This window comes from Drosophila obscura, unplaced genomic scaffold (genome assembly GCF_018151105.1).
Source record: "Drosophila obscura isolate BZ-5 IFL unplaced genomic scaffold, ASM1815110v1 contig_17, whole genome shotgun sequence".
Classification (NCBI taxonomy): Eukaryota; Metazoa; Arthropoda; class Insecta; order Diptera; family Drosophilidae; genus Drosophila; species Drosophila obscura.
The window spans coordinates 1,294,176-1,311,576 of NW_024542757.1; the positions used below are offsets into that span (position 1 = coordinate 1,294,176).

General features: G+C 45.3%; 2 protein-coding genes across 9 annotated transcripts in view; one reads left to right on the forward strand and one right to left on the reverse strand.

Annotated features, from left to right (window-relative positions):
* Positions 1-17,401, reverse strand: part of LOC111080956 — a 94,469-nt gene that overhangs the window by 75,508 nt on the left and 1,560 nt on the right. The window lies entirely within an intron of this gene.
* The window catches only part of LOC111079610 (nephrin), a 65,372-nt gene continuing 51,294 nt past the window's right edge, over positions 3,324-17,401 (forward strand). For 4 of the 8 annotated variants that reach the window (XM_022374861.2, XM_022374857.2, XM_022374853.2 and 1 more), the window contains exons 1-3: positions 3,324-3,779; positions 9,465-9,864; positions 12,181-12,201. In XM_022374861.2, the coding sequence (XP_022230553.2) occupies positions 9,711-9,864; positions 12,181-12,201 (175 nt within the window). In that variant the 5' untranslated portion in view covers positions 3,324-3,779; positions 9,465-9,710. The remainder of the gene's footprint in view (positions 3,780-9,464; positions 9,865-12,180; positions 12,202-17,401) is intronic. The other 4 variants (XM_022374855.2, XM_022374856.2, XM_022374858.2 and 1 more) reach the window with 2 other exon arrangements.

Here is a 17,401-nt window from a genome sequence, read left to right on the forward strand (position 1 = left end):
GGCTTTCGCTGAAGTTTGCAGCGAGTTCTGTATTTTTTATACGAGATTTTTACTAGCTCCACGATTGTTATACAAAGGGTATTCTTCGTGCAGCTAAAGGGTATGCTGGTACATGCTCAAATTTGGCTTACTTAGAGAGAGTAAGTTTATTTATAGATTCGGTGTGATTGGATAATGGCACAAATTAATGATGGACGCATATATTAATAGAAGATTAAGTATTTTGGCCAGAAGAAGAGCTTCTGTAATTCTTATGCAAATAGCTTAATACGTGCTGTTTTTTGTGTGTTGTCTTTTAACAGGAAAAAAAAAGAGTTTTAAAGTTTTTAAGTTTCTTTTAGTTTTGAGAGAGAAAAACCTTTTTTTTTTTGGTGGGTATCAACATTTGGAGTATTTTCCACCTGTTTTACACACTTGCATGGCAATGGCATAACTATTACAGCCACAAAGAAGCTCCCACAGCAGAGTCCAGATAAGTACAGGGTATGTTTTAGTTCGCAACTTTTACATATTTCTTTCGCGATTTTTTTTTTGCTTATTGTCATATTTATGCTCATGCGAGTTGAGGAGAAGAGAAAACTTCTGGGTTTTCCAATAATTTGTTGTAGCCAACTTGTTTTGCATGCCTCTGTGTGTGTGTGTGTGTGTGCTCCACACAATAGCCAGCCATACGCGTGAGTTTTAGAGGGCTAACAGGGTTGTGGGAGCGAAAAAAAATCCAAGCCGCCCGCCCATTCCCTTCCCATGCAAAAGGGTTGCAAAGATGTGCTGCCAAGGAAGGGGGTGTGGGGGGAACTGAGACGGGGACCAGCAGTTTGTGAAATATATTTTTATTGCTATTGCAGACACCCCCCAAACACACACACACACACACACACACATACGAGTAGCATACACTAACAAGCAGGCAACGAACGAACGAACGAACGGCGACTCCTCGGCATTGACTTTCTTTTCTATTTCGCCATTAAAGTGCTAACAACAACAACAACAACAACAGCAACATGCGGAAATGGCGAAACTGTAGCATACTTTTTGTCATATTTCACTGGCTACAACGAGAAACCAGACAAGCAGCAGGCAGGAGCAGAAGCAGAAGGACCACCAGTAAGCTGGAGCTGAAGCTGAAGCTGGAACTGTAGGAGCAGGCAGGACAGGACAGGACAGGATCAGGACACGCATGATGCTGCGTGTGCGAGGATGCGGGCACTTCATAAAAAAACACTTTCATTACAACAACAACAACAGCAAAAAAGGCAACAAAAGAGCTGCAAAATATGAAAAGGCGAACCGTGGAACAGTGGAGGAAATTCGTTACGCGGCACTCAAAAGATTATTAGAAAGTGCACTGTGGATCAGTCGGTGGCAGTTGCTTAAGGAAACCCCCCCCCCTAAAGATTCGATTCCAACATTTGTTTGGTCATCATAGTGGCAGTGAGTCGCTGCCTCTGTTTACCCATGATATTCCCCTGTGGTTCCTAACTTTAGATGCAGAATATCTATGGGATTCTTTGGTATAAAGTAGCAAAGTATCCTTGAATCCGTCTCCATACTTCTCTCCATCGGATTGAAGCACACATTTAATGTTGCAAGTATTCCTTCCACCCATGGTGCAGCTGTATCTGTGTGTTTGGTGGCTGTGTTCGGACCCACTCGACTACTTAGTGCTTCGAAGGGGCATTATTTCATGTGCAAAAGTCGTTGCGTGTTGTGTTTGCTATTAAAAATGTCAGCATCCACGGAGTGGAGTTCATTTTACAGCTGCCACACTCGCTGGGCGCACTGCTGGTATGTGTGCGGGGAGGGGGAGTACACGCTTTCAACACCGAAATGAACTTGTACGCCATGTTAACGAGCTGATAAAAAACAGTTGACCAACACTTGTGCAAGTGGAAATTGGCTTTATGCGAGGGTCAGAGACGAGCAGCAGCAGCAGCAGCAGCAGAAGTGAATATGAGATACTGTGCTGTGTGGCAATGTGGCACGGGGTGGGGGGGGGGGGGGTCGTACTCCCTCTGGTAAGCAGACTCTCGATTTGGCCTAGTTCTGGGGGCCACAGTTAACAGCGGCCTTTGCCTGGCCACAGCCATAAAAAAGCTCTTGTTTCACAGTTTATTTTGGCACTCAGTTTTCGGCAGGACTTTTGGCCAGGACTCTCTTTGCAAAGAGCGCGTAAAGCGATAAAGAGACACCTCTCTCACTCGTGTGTGTGTGTGTGTATCTGTGTGCTTCTGTTAATCTGTCTGTTAATCTGAAAAACAATTTACATTTTGTATAAATAATTTTTAAATTTAATTTCGAAAGTTTGCACTTCTGATTAGTCGGCTACTCTGCGGTCTCTTCTGTGTATGGTAACTGGCTTTTCCCGTGACTTTTCCATTTGCATTTCCTTGGCATGGTTGCACCTGCACCTGCACCTGATTGATGGCTGCACCGTGCAACAGGTGGGTCTTTGATTGATGTGCCATCAGGTAGCACGCCCATGTGTGGGGGGAGGATACAGGGTTATTAATCAAACAATATTAGACGGGGAAATAGCTGCTAGACTGAGGCTAGCTCTAGGTTTTTGTTCGGCAAAGATCTGACAGATAAAGCAGATTTATCAGAGATTTAATTAATATAATAATTACGGCTTATTCCCCTGCATCATGATATATAGAATTAATCAGCATAACTGTCAAATTGCACACCAAAGTCAAATATTGTGAGTCCCAAGCATCCGGACAAAAGCAGATGCAACATTTTAGTACACACAAAAACAGCTGATTTTTAGCACAAGCTGCGCAAGCGAGAGAGCATCGCGAGAGCACAAACACGAGAGAGAGAGTTTTCTAGAGATTTTCGCTCTCCCAAAAAGCCGAGAGCATCCGAGAGAGCCAGAGAGAGAGAGAGAGAGCAGGGAATGCCGCAGGCTAATTTGAAATGTAAACAAGTTTAGACGTTTGCCATAATTCGAGCTGCAGTCCATCTATAATTCATATTCCCTGTGGATTTGGGATCGAACTTTGTGGATGTGATCCATCTGATGGTGCACTTGCAGGGCAATCCCCTTGGATTGCTCGACTAAGCCGGAAACCGATGCCCAAAAGACCGCTATAAAAAATGACTCTACTTTGGGCCGGGCAAGGAACACCATTGCTAACAGAGCTCTGTTGTCCGCAGCAGCCTCAGTTTCGTGTCGCCACCGCATCGGGCCATGCCCTCGTCACGTCTCGTCTCGTCTCGCTCATTGGCGACGAGTGTGCTCGGCTTTTGGGGTGGTGTTGGGGGGCCATCACTCGGGGCACAGCATCCGTGCTTGGGTGCTGCTCTGATGGCTCTGTTGGCTCTGTGGCTCTGCGGCTGTCGTTCGATGCTCGGCTCTCGTGCCCGTCCGTGCCACAGTGTGTACCATAAAAGCCGTTTCAGTGAGAGTTTGCGATCCCGCGGGTACGGTCGGAACTAACGGGAATACCTTACCAGCGTCTCTGTACGCGAATCGGTTGCGGGCTGTGCGTGTGCCGTGTGGCAATCGTTTTGCAATAGAAAAGATCCAGTTGGAGAATGCCCCCCAAATAAATCTGTACAAATCAAAGCCTCACGAAATTGGTTGATGCGATCGCAAAATGTGTGAATAGTAGCAGGGAAATGTGAAAAGAACGCAGAGCCGTAACAGCAGCGAACACCCAGAAAATTCCAAAACAGAAACGCCGCACGCGTTTCCAGTGCGTTTCAAGTGCGTCTTTAGTCGCGTCAGTGTCGCGCGCTCTTTGCAGCGTGTCCCACAAATTGTTTGCAATGTAAGCGAAATTTCTTCGTCGTTTGGTTGTTGTTCTGTTTTTCTGTTGTTTTGTTGTTGCAACAAGCAATTTGTTGTCGCTGTCATTGTTACTGCCGCCCCATAGATCGCATCTAAATTTCGCAAATCAAAGCATTTAAGATCCCCCACTGTGATGATCCCGACGACTGACTACCAAATGCTTTTGCCTCAATGAAAGTCAATTTTCCAGCAGCGGCAGCTGACGGCCAGCGATTGAAAAGCGCACGAAATCTGTGAATGGCGCGTCGCTTGGATTATTCTGCGTCTCAGTTGGGGGTGTGGGCGGCGGGTTGCTCTATATATACATACATACATATACACATGTATATATAATACGTGGCAAAGCCGGCAAAGCAAATAAACTTCATCTATGCTGAGCTGCTCTTTTGATACTCTACTTGCAGCTGGCTGGGAGAGAGCTGAGTAGGTGCTGGTGATTATATGATCCTATAAAGTAGATAAAACATTTTCCTGAGCCTAAATAGGCCCTCAGAGGAGGAGGAGGAGGAAAAATCTTCTGCAGGGTATCTACTAGTTCAGATCACATAACCCTGCCTTTTTTTTTGTGGATTTTTTTGCATGCTTTGGTTGCTGCTCCTCTGGTCATGGAAATTGCACGAAAAATTTGTTATTGTTGAGCATTTTAGTTGGCATTTTTGTATTATTTCTGCTTTTTGGGTACTGCATGCGAGAGCGACCTCTTCTGCTGTTGCTTTGCTGCTGCTGCTGCTGCTGGCCCCTCCAATGTGGCAAATGCCATCATATTTCATGCCATGCCACACATAAGTGCAAAATTGCTGGCCCCTGACGACTGGCAGGGGGCCTTGGAGAGGGGTCAGTTTGTGGATTGGGAGAATGAAATACGAACTATCAACTAATGGGAAATGTTACTCGTAGCACCCAAAACCCCAACCCGCACTCCCTCTATTTGTCGAGGAGAATATACATTTGTTTAAATTGCTAAATTGCTGAAGTGTGCGTGTAATTTCATTACACACTGTCTGTCGAATGCGCCACTCGAAAAGGCTGCTCTGGTTGCTCTTCTGCTCTTCTGCTGGATAATGCTCTTGAGCTGCAGGCGGACATTGGAACTGATTAAGATGAAGGGTATGGTGGGACATGGGGGGGCGCAGGCTACAATTGTCTGCCATCAGCAGGAGGTGCAAAATCTGTGAATGCGAATGAATGCCAGATGAATAATCAGATTAGGAATGCAAATTGAATGGAAATTTATTTGATATTCGAATTAAATTCAAGGGGAAATTGTTTTGCTGGAATTTGTGTGTGCTTTCACATTGGGATAGGTGCTGGGCAGGGCACCCCCCTCGATTGTTGGGGGGAAACTAGAGCACAAGGTCATTTCATGTTCACAATGGTATTTGATGGAATCTATTGGATAGCTCTATGGAAAATGTGGATTAGGATGGGCTAAATGCTTAGCATTTGTTTATGTTTTCGGTTGAATTTTCCTCATTTTCCAAATAGTAATGCCATTGAATATCCGCTTTAAAGCGAACCCTGGGGCAACAATCGTCATGAGAGGAGACTTGGACCTAAATTATATTCTCATCCTCATAGGAAATGCTTCATTAATCGCACATTTAAGCTGTGCAGTGAAACTCATCTGCTGGGTGCTGATGCTCCAATTAATTACGAAATTCAAAAACAATTCCAAAACAATAACGAAGGCAATTTAGAAATGAAATCCGATGCGATGCGATGCGATGCTCCAAGGCAAACCGAATTATTGGGGGCATGCAGAACAAAGTGCAACAAACTAATGGCAGGCATAAGGCACTTCTTGTGTGTGTGCGTGTGTGTGCGTGTGTGTGTCTGTTTGTGTTTGTGTGGCAACCGCAGTAAGGTCATGGCAGCAGCTGTCTGCTTTCGAGTGATAAGAGTGTTAAGCGGTGTCACAAGCAAGTGGCATGCCCCTGTCCATGCCCATGCTCCTTAAAGCAGTGTAAAGTATGCCATGCCCTACACACACACACACACACAATTAGCATCCTCTCCTGGAAGAGCGGGGAGCATCAACAGCTGGCAGCTGACACGACGCTGACGATGTGCATGAGGATGGCGCCAAGTGTGGAACGCTCTGATTGCTGGCCACATTCATACCTTTCGCTCACTCTCCCACACACTCACTCCCCCTCGCTGTCTGGGTCTCCCTGTGGCAGTATTTTTTTAGTATTCATAAAAATGTACTTGAACATCCAGCCATGCATGCCGCTTTTTTATAGGCTCACTTAGCGGGCATAAACCGCAGTAAAAAAAAAAAAGGGAAGCAGCAGCAGCAGCAGTTGCAGCTGCAGGAGTAGGGAGAGTGTTACCTCTCGCGCTGAATGCCTCAAGGATCCAAGGACTGCGCCCTTCGACATGCCATAATATGCCATAATAATATTGTAACTCTTTGCACTTCAAATTGCATTTTAATGCAAACACACACTTCACTTCATTACATTATGACTACGAGAGTAGAAGCAGGCAGTGGCAGCAGCGGATTGACGGGGGGGGAAAACTTGCATGCCGGAAATGGAAAAGAGTCGACACACTTTGCTGCAGCAGCTGCAGCCGGAAAACATCCCACACACACACGCACACACAGGCAGATACACACGGGCAGATACTCACACAGACATTTGCTGACTTTGCAAGTTTGTAAATTGAAGTGCATGTCGATCGTCGTCGTCGTGCTGGTTGCATGCCTCAATGGCAAAACTGGCACAATGTGCCGCCACCTCTGCCCCACATGGCCATAGAAAATCACCGACCACCCTCCCTGCCACACGTACAGGCAGCAGCACAAGCAGGTTACGTATACGCAGAGTCTGGGCTGGCATTAGCTAATGTGAGTCACATTTTATTGGCTGCACACAAGTTCAATATTTTTTCCTTTTTTTTTTTTTTTGGTCCGAGACTCTAAACTGATTTGCAAAAGTTTTTGGCAGCAAAGTAAATGGATTTTTGCTGTATGTGTGCGAGGCATTAAAGATAAACCAGTAGGGGGGGAATCGAGACGCCAATCCAATCCAATCCAACCCAAGACAAGACACAATCCTCTGTGGGTCACACACACACACACCACACTCAAAAGTGTGGCATTGATTGTTGCCAAATTAAATTTGAACAATGATTGTGTTATCCAAGCATTAAAGTTGATGATTCGAGAGCTGACACACGCACACATGTGCAAATTGATTCGAGAGTGGAGCGAATGACACTACAAAAAATTTTGTATATTTTTCAAGAGTTTCAAGCTGCAGCCAAGGATCGATCCCACCACGAGACTTGGCCACTCGGAAATGTACATTTAATAGAGCACACATTTATTTGGCATATTTTTCAATCAAAGCTTTCACCATTTCCACGTGATTCAATTATGGATTTCCACACACACAGCAAGCGAGTGCTTTTCGCATACATTTTTAGATTAGATCCAAATATTTTCTCTGCGTATATTTTTTGGGGTTTATTATAAAATTGAATTTTACTTTATTTTTATTTTTATTTACAAACAATTCACAAATATTCGCAACTCGCTTGTACTTTATTTAAATGGAAATCCATTGGCCCCGTCGATTTATTAACGACACTCCACAGCCAACAATCGACAATCGACACTCGAAAAATATGATTAAGTGCCTCGGCACTCGACCACTCGACCACTCGCTCAAGCGTAGGGCATGCAGCACTTGGACCGACCTGTGCCACAATTTTATTTACGGCTGTGGCATCACATATAAAATCTATACAAAAACAAAATGTAAAAACACACAAAAACTTTTAGCTACGTTTCGGCGCAAATAAAATTAGTAGTGCGGCGGGCTAAAAGCGATGTGTCCACCGATAAAGAGTCAAGGGGGCCCAGGACCAGGCCAGCAGCAAGTCAATATATCATAAAAGCATGTCGATGCCTCACACAGCCTCTGACTCTGCCTCATGGCAGTCATAGCAGTGGCTGTGGCAGTGTAGTCGCAGTCTAGAAACAGTTTCCGATTTCCGTTTTCCTGTTTATCGTTTATTGAGTTTTTTTCTTTCTCTTTTTCTACGCTACGTAAAAGTAAAAGCAGACGCCAGCAGATGGAAAAGAAAAACAACAACACAAAATCCAAAAGAGAAATTCGCACTCGTTAGCCAAAACCACTCCTACCCTACTACCCTACCACCCGCCCACTCTTCCACTCTGTACATTCATTTCCATTCCCATTTCCAGCATCATCGTCAGCGTAGTCGTCGTCATATTGAACTTTGATGGTGGCACGTTCCTTTGGCCTGGCCCCACACTTCTCCTTCGAGCTGTTCGCTCTTTAAAGATCTACACGCGCACGAGGATACTTTGGAACATCTTTTGCCATACTGCCAATGCCTGCTGCCTGCTGCAGCCTGGCATTTCCATCTTCCATCTTTCTTGTCTGCCAGTCTGCCAGGAGGCGTGTGGCGTGTGTTGTTAGTCATTTATATGGGCCACATAAATTATAACAAATATGTACGCAGGCGGCATTCCAAATGCCGATTTCTCACTGCTTTCCGCTTAGTGGATGTTATAAATAATCTTTAATTAAAAGAAGCCCCCCCTCTCTGTGCTCTGTGCTCTTTGCTCCAGCTGAATATGTTTTAAAATATTGAGGTGTGCACGCGTACGTGTACGTGACGCTGCTGTGACGCTGCTGTGTGCGGAAATGGCCTCTGATTTGTAGCTGTCAAAATATGAGAGAGGCAGCCAACGCCAGCAGCCCTTTAATTAGGTTTTTTGGGGACATTTTCTCGTGTCTGTTGACTGGCAGTTTGGTTAAATTAAAACGACAGATAAACGCTTAATCCATCGATTGCGAATTAAGCACAAAAATAGCTTAATAAGTAATATAAAAAAAAAATTCAGAAATCCTCTAACCCTCTCTGGGCTTGCATTTTTTTTTTTGGAACAGAAAGAATAATCTCTTCTGATGGAAAAACTTGTGGAAATTAATAAAAATGTGACAGAAAAGTACGCCAATCTATGGGGCACATTATCAATTATCGCTAGGAATATAAATCAGCGCTTAACTCTTAATCAATCAACGGTTTAAATCCGGCGAACAAAAGCATGACAACAATTTCACTTATGCATGTATTTATTTATTTGTTGTATTGCATTGCTTTGTGTTGTGTTGTGTTGTGTTGCGTTGCATTTGATTCCATAATTGGGTTTGAAAATACTACATAAATTAGACATTTCGTTCGCATAAATAACGTGCGTTACAATTGCCATAAATTCAACAGTGAAAACAAACAAATTAACCCAATAAAATTGTACAAAAATCACATAAATTTACATTTTGTCTGTCCGGCATGGCTGTACGCTGGATTGAGGCTGAAAGTGCAATGAATTTGCTTACAAATTTGCCAAAAACCGAAAATAAAGGCAATTAAATAAATTTCACACAATAGAATTTCCCACTCCCGTCCCCCCCTTGCAGCAGCGACAGCGGCAGTAAAACTGCAATTATATGCAAAAGTGGAATGAAATTCTCGTTTTATTCTCGTTTTATTTTTGGTTTTTCATTTTGTTTCACTTTATTTATTGACATGTCAACCAATGTTGCATGACTCTTTCACTTTGTCTCACTCACTATCTCTCTCTCTCTCTCACTCTCTATGCTGATTATACGTCTCTCTTTCACAGCTGTTACAGCGATAAATAAATTTTAAATCAAATACGCGACAAGGAATCTGGCACAATAAAATGTTTCCAGTGCAGGGAGAAGTGTGAAAAGAGAGCGGAGGGAGAGCAGCAGCAAGAAGTTGCCACACAAAGGAACTGCAGAGGAGAGACACAGTACTAAGGCCGAGGCAACCACTGCCATCAAAGCTCTGCCCACAGACTGCACAAACCACTCACAGAGCACAGATCGAGAGAGCAGGGGCCACCATGGGCCACCAGGCCTCGTTTTTCTGCTGCCGCCACTGCTGCTGCCTGCTGGTGTGCCTCGTCCTGTCCACGCTAAATGGACCAGCGGCAGGAGCAACACGTGTCCGTGTCAGCTCCTCCACAACAATGACACGCAACATCGAGGAGGAGAACGGTAAGTGTACCTGTGTACCCCCCCCTTCCTACGTACTATATATCTGTGTGTGTGTGTGTGTGTGTATGTTTTTCCAGGTCGATTTGAGCGTTGCTTTATATTGATATAGACATGGCACTGATTTCGTTAGCTTTTCCACATAAACTGATTTTGCCTGGCGGCTGCCTGCAGCCTGCTGCTGCCACCACACCACCACCACAGCCCACCCACTTTGAGCAGTGCTTTCCACTCTCTCTCTCTCTCTCTCTCTTGCTCTCCATCTGTGTGTGTCTCTGTAATTTAATTTAAAGTGAAAAGTTTGACTGCCATTAAGGCCGTGTGTGTGGCAAGTGTGTGTGTGTGTGTCCCTGACGCAACTTTTATTCAATCAACATAAAGTTTATTGTGTGTAAAGAAATTGGGTTGTGCGGATCGACAAAGCGATGGCTGCGCGTCCTTTGTCGCTGCATTATCGAGCAAATGGAATTTTGCAGGGTTTTATGCGTGCGGAAATTATGCCGAAAATTGTTATGGATTCGAAATTGATTTCGATTTCGATGACTGTGACTGCGACTGCGACTGCCGCCAGAGCTACTTCTGGGTCGAGGCTGGTCAGAAACTTTTCTTGCTGGCCATCAAATAATAAAAATCGACTAATAAATAAGCGCTGGCGGAGGCTGTGCCACTGGCCAAAGTTCAAGTACGAAAAAAAGGGCAACAAAACTTTGCAAAGTATCCAAAAAGTTGCCCAAGAAGATGGAACAGTGAGGCAGAGCAGAGGCGGACTGCATTAGCCTGGGCAGAAGTTCTCGGTTGGTTGTGTCTGCTTTCGTTTGGGTAATCCACGGAACGGCCCTACCCTTCCCTGCCCACACACACATACATACATCTGTATCCATCTCAATTAACAGTGCGTATGAGCAATCTCTGTGATCACGTATACGCCTTTGCATACGTCTTGTGGCATGTAATTTGCTGAGCAGACCAGGCCAATGCAGCGGTCCAACGCCCTGGGCCTGGGGCTGCATATTGTTTCACTTCACAGGCTTCTCCGGTCCCTGCCACCGCAGTCCAAGTTTTCCCAGCGAGCGAGCGAGAGAGAGATAGAGAGAGAGAGGGGTTTTTTGAGGGTATAAGGGACTTCATAAATTTAGATTTTATATGCTTTCAATTGAATTTCGTTGTTGCGGCATCAGAAACTTTTCACTTTGGCATTTCCATGTTTTCCAAAGGCAACTTTTGCAGCACACGCAACTTACTCTGGTGGTGGACTCCTGTGTGCTGGACCACTTCCTTTGGAACTCTGCTGCTGCTGCTCAGCGGCTTACGGACTGCTGGAAAAGTATTTATCGCATTTCTATGAAAACAACCTACTCAACATTTTGGCCAAAAACTTTGGAATTATGTTTGGATTGCCGCTCCTGCCACATACAGGCACTGGCACGGGCACAAACACAGACACAGACAGGGCGAAGTTTTCCATTTGCTTGGGAGAGCATCACCGCAGCAGCAGTAGCAATAGCAGCAGGAGAGCCAGAGAGCCGCAGCAGACAGCCTTCTAAATGCTTATTTAGAGGCATATCTGATGAGTTAAGTTTGAGGCAACCCCGAAAACACCCCCCCCCACCCACCAGCAAAAACAGTGTAAACTTCGATTCGGCTGTCTATATCTCAAGTTTCGCAAAGAGATTTAACGCCAGATTTACCGCCAGATCTGGCTCTCATGCACCAGCAGGCAGTGAGCCGGGAAGCCGTTGTTTTTGGCCAACTTAACTTGTTGGCTCGTCAACGGGACAGCCAAGGAAGCGTAGAACAGTCTGCAGTCGGAGTTGAAGTTGGAGTTACTTTTGGGCAAAGCAATTGGTTCTACAGCTAAATAAGTTTACTCTTGAAAAGGGTAAGAGTTTTGTACATGACACACTCGAATGCACTGATTTGCTTATTCAAGTCTTCCGAGCGAGAGAGAGCGAAAAGCGGAAAAAAAGTGTAGAACTTCAGTGTTGGCGAATGTGTTCAGAGAAAGTTGAGTTCCTTAGAAAAAGTCTCTCTTCTGCTGTTCGCAAAGCATAAATTGACACTCGACTTAAAGAGTTTTCTTTATCGTTTTCCCTGTGCACTTGCGCATAAGTTAATTCTTTGTACTTTTAATTTACAAAAAAAAAAAAAAACACAAATGTAATTCATTTATTTGTACGTTAAATTTATTTATTTTAGTATTTTAATTGCATGTTCTTATCATATTTAAATATTTTCCATATATTTTTCATGCATTCAACTTTAATTTGAATTTAATTTTCTTTCTTTAATATTTTGTTTTTTTCCTTAATTTTCTTACAGCTTTACTTTTGCTTTTGGCTGGTAAGTTCTTGACCAAGTTTTCTCTTGACCCTTCTTAGCCAGATTATCAACATATTATTGGTGTTTGAGCCAGGGGCAACCCAAACAATTTGCACACCAAATTGACCAGGCCAAAAGAGGCGTCTGGCACGCCCCCACGTCACCCATACACACACACACACGCACGCAAATCGAAGCGACTTAGTAACGGGGAAAATGGGAGATGGGAGATGGGAAAAGCCAAAGTCAAGCATCAACTTGAAGGCAAAAAAAAACCAAAGAAAAAAAACCAAAAAGAATACAAAAACAGAATGGAAAAACAGCCAAAACAACTTTCGGCCTGGTCAAAAGTCGCCTCTCCTCTGCTGTCGCATGTCCTTATATATATGTGTGTGTGTGTGTGTGTGAGTGTATCGTATCGTATGTCTGTGCATGTGTGTCTGTGTGTGTGTCCAGTTGTCCAGTAAAAACTTTCGCCTCGATTTTGGCTCGAAAATCGTTGAAAAATCCCGATGCAAGCGGCAAGGAAGCCAAGCCAAGCCGCCGCCTGACAGCGCGTTGAATGACAAGCAGTGCTCTTCGGTCGTTGAGTTTGTCAAGATTTTCCTTGCTTTTCTTTGGCTTTTCTTTGGGCTCTGCTTTCGCTGGTCGCCGCATGTCCTGTGTCCTCTCTGTCCTGTGCCGCCCCTGATATGGAGTAGCCTACTTCTGTTTCTTCTTCAAAGGAAACCACCGATGCCTCACTCCATTTGCTGTGTGACTTTTTCGCCCCGTTCTTCCCCCCGCTTTCGCCGCATTTTGGTGGCTTTTCTTTATGGGGCTCTGCTCTGTTTATACCGTTGTTTGCCTTGGGGCCGTATAGAAAATGCGTGGCCATACTTCATTCATTTCATGGCTTTGCAGAGGGACATTTATCATCGGGGCCCTCGAGTGCGTCACAAAAAGGCAGCGCGCCATCAGTGGGCGGGCGTCCTTCGTCCGCCGTCCGCCGTCCTTCTTCCTCCTTGTGATTTCTACTATATTTTTGTATATTTTTTTTTGTTTGTTTGTTGCTTTGTGCGCGTTGGGCGGTGGTGGGGGTGGAAGCCAAGTAAAGCAAAAACAACAGACGAAAAACGGAGGGGGGAGATAGGGGAATACGAGAATATTTTGCCATCCCAAAAAATGTTAAATAGAATTCATTTCAATTGCCCTTCCTTTCTCGCAGTGTAGGCTGCCACATCCTCATCCTCATTCTTCTTTCTCTCTGTGTACTTTGCCCCTCCACTCTCCTCTCTGCACTCTTCGTTGCGGGTATCTGCCATCTCGTTTATTCATGGCACTTTTTGCCCCTCTTAACGCTCGTGTTATTTTTGTATATGAATTTCTGCGGTTACATTGAATATTAAGGAGCAAAAGGAGCACTGACAGCCAGCACCAGAGGGGCCAGAGGTTCGTTTCGTTTCGCTTTGCTTCAGTTCGGTTGGGGTTTGGGGCTTGGGTTTGGGGTTGGGGCAATTTGCAGGTCAGAAAAGTGGAAAATTTTAAGCCTACTTGAAATTTATTTGCACTCATTACATCCGACAGTTGCCCAAGACAGACACACAGACAGACAGAGAGAGAGAGAGCACTCAGAGAGCGAAAGAGAGCGCTTGGGGAATTGTTTTTGGCTTACAGGTTAAGCTGCTTGCGTGGGAGGGGTGGTGGCTGGAGCTGGGGGAATTGTATTTGATATCTCCAATTGGATACTAGAGACGCACACAGCCAGACACACTAATGAGCAAATAAAGCTTAGCGGGTTAGGCGTCACAATACCAACCAATGCTGCTGCTGCTGCTGCTGCTGCTACAATACTACAAGAGACAAAAACACTTTTACGCACTCGAATCTCCATGTCTGACTTATGGGATTTTCCATGCAAATGCCACACAGAACAGGACAAAAGATACTTTCGGCTGTAAGGCAAGTGGCTGCTGCCACTGCCATATGCCACATGCCACATGAATGCAAGAAAAATCAAACAACTTTACCCTGCTGCTCTCTCTCTCTGGAAAAAGCAACTCCATTGTTGGGTCTCCAACTGACTGACAACTATTATGCTTTGTTAATCGGCTTAGAATTTCCTGCTGCCCCTGGACCCCCCTGGTCCTTGGACCCTGCTGCTATTTGCGGGCCAAAAGATGTTGCCATGTGGTTGGCTGCCAGCAGATTGTCATTGCTCTGTGTCCTACATCATTTGGCCTTCGTTTACGAGCATTTCTGATTGTTCATTTGCCACACACGCGCGCTAAAAACTGAGACCGCAGACAGGCCTTCCAACCACCTGGTGGCAAGCAGATGAGGCACAGCTTTGTCTTTGCCCCGTTCTCTCAAGCCGAAATTTGCGGCCTCTGTCTCTGTCTCTGCCCCCTATGTGGCGGCTGACAGCTTAAGACCTGGCTGGGGGGCTGTGGGCTGTGGGCTGTGGCTGTGACTGTGTGGCATGGAAAAAATTGCTCCTTGTGGGTCTCGGATCTCGGGTCTCGAATCTCGGGTTTCGGGTCTTGGTCTCTTTCGTTAGCATTCCGTGTGGAATTTGATACTTGATTATTTGTTGCTGGCCTCAAGCGTGCATAATATATCAAAGTGGCGTCAACGTCAACTCGATTCTGCTGGGCCCACGCCCCACACCACCGCCACCAAACCCTCATTTTGCGATGTATCACTGGAGGAGCGACATGTGTAGACATCCTGTGTTGGCAGGCTACACAGTGCCCCTGATTTTAGTTACATTTTAGTGTTGGCCGCATAATAAATAAATAAACAGGCGGCTGGGTACCCAGCCGCCTCTTTTGGGCCTCTGCATTATCCTTCCACCTGCCCCAGGGGCATCTGCTGTCAGCGCTCGCTCCTCTCGTGCGTGGCCTCGTCTCGTTTCGTATGCTAAAGAGAGAGAGGCGATCCAGAGGGGCAAGGGAAGGGGAGGGTAGGTGCTCTTTAATTCCATGCCCAGCAAATCGCAAATCTTCCACAAAACTTTTTCATTAATCTTTGGCTGTTGTTGTTTTTGTTGCTCTTGTGGCAGGATTGGATTTGCATAACTAAATTGTTATTGTTGCTGCTTAGAAGAAGTCAAATTGTGGAAAACATTTGAGCTTTTGGGTCAAGCAGCGGCAAGAAATCTTTGGGAAAAAGCCACAGAAAGGGAGGGTGGAGGCGCAGGGAAAAGCCAAATATTTAAATACCTAAACAATGTTGCAGCTTTAAATCAAAAGCTATGCCGACTTATCGGTCGAAAGAGAAGCCACAAATGTACAGGATTTGCTTTGTTTTTTACTCCAATTAGCTTTGATTTGGGATGTGGCCCAATTGATGGCACACAACAATGGAAGCAGAACCTAATCCTAATTCCTTTATATTTGAGGCAGGCCATTTCTCTGGGAGTATTCTCTGTCTCGTTTCAATTGAAGGTGCAACATTTTCCAGCTCTTGCTCTCTATTTTTCTTTGCTCGCAATGCAAACAAACAGGCGGAAGTTTATCTTTAGCAACTTTAAGCACACACACACACACACACACACACACGAAACTACTTCGTAGAGCACACATGCTCTGGCCATGATACAGGGGGCGGGGTAGAGTGGGGCATCCGGTAAAAAGAAGATATAACGAAATTAAAAAATTGACAAACAAAAAAACTTTTCATATAAAATACAAGGCGACGGAGCAGCAGCAGCAGCGGCAGTGGCAGCGGCAGCCATGAAAAAGTTTACCCCCAGGAAAATATATTTGTGTTGCATTTAAAGTTTGTGAGAACCAACAAAAAAAAAAAAACAAAGGGAAACATTAAAATCAACGCAAAGTTTTTCAATAAATTTATATTTATGCTAAATAAACGAGGAGGTGGAGGAGGAGGAGCAGGGCTGTCTGTGTGTCTGTCTGTTTGTCGATGAAACATAAATGGATATTGATTCAAGGGAACAACGCCGCACCTGCAGCTCACATGGCAAGGGAAAGCCCGGTGTTTGAGTCCTCCTAATCATAAACGTTAAGTCTTTGGCAGCACACAAACACACACACAACACACACACACACACACCGCTGGTCGTAAGAGGGGATAAAGATGGACAGCAACTGGGGAACCTTAAGGGCTTATGGCACAAAGCCACGTGGCAGCCACAGCCAACAGCCAACAGGCTCTGTGCGAATAACTTGCAATTGCACATGCCAGAGGTGCCTGAGGGGCCAGAGGGAGGGGCCTGGCTGCAGGACAGGAAGCAAACCGAAACGCACATCCGTGCATCCGGACAGGGCAACCCACTCGCACATTCATAACAATTTGTCGGCCAAAGAATATGCCCCGAAAATCTTTTTCTCTCTCTCTCTCTCTGTGTCTCTCTGTGTGTGTGTGCCAATTGTTGTACAACATTGGGGGGTAATTTGCATACAAAACCCAAATTAAAATTCGACTGAACTGTGCAGAAGAAGGCTTTGATGTGGCATCAGCAGCAGCAGCAGCAGCAGCAGGAGTTCGTCCATGCATGCCACAACTCTGCCTCTCTCTCCTTCTATACGCTTCTATGGCCTGCTATGGTCCACTGTGGGGTTATTACACGAATATGCTGCAATCTGCTCGACATTCCTTGCACTTTTCTAATTGGACGAGAGGGAGAGAGCCGTCATAAAAGAAAGTTAATTATATCCTAGTATGTATTCGTGGGGGCCTCCTCTCTGCCCCTTCTCTGTAGCGTTCTCTTACAGGGTATGCCCACAGCCTTTTAGTTCTCGCCCATAGCCCGCGGGCATTTCGAAATTTGATTAACTTGCGAGCGAGTGCGGCGGGCAGTGCGAGCGAGAGTGGCTTTCCATGTGAAGCCATTGTGAAGCGGAGGAGATTTGAATGCGGAGAAGCTGCTCGGATATGGATCCCCGGATATGGCAATCATAAACGAAGGGCCAGTCGCGACATTCCACCCAATGCCACGCCCACATGTACGTACATAGAGTGGAGAGTGGAGAGTGGGGAGTGGAGAGGAGTCCCTTCTACAGTCAGCACTTCAAAGGACAATAACAATTTTACAATTCAATTTCGCTCTTATTCTGCAGATATTGTGTGCTTTAGGAGTTTGCACTTGAATGGGGGGTGTGGCAGTGGGCAGTGGAGGGGGGTGGTGATAGTTAGGGAGTAGTTTTCCACCCACATCCTCCCACTCTCTGTGTTCATATGCTCTCTTTATTTTATTGCTTCAAATTGTTTGTAGCCA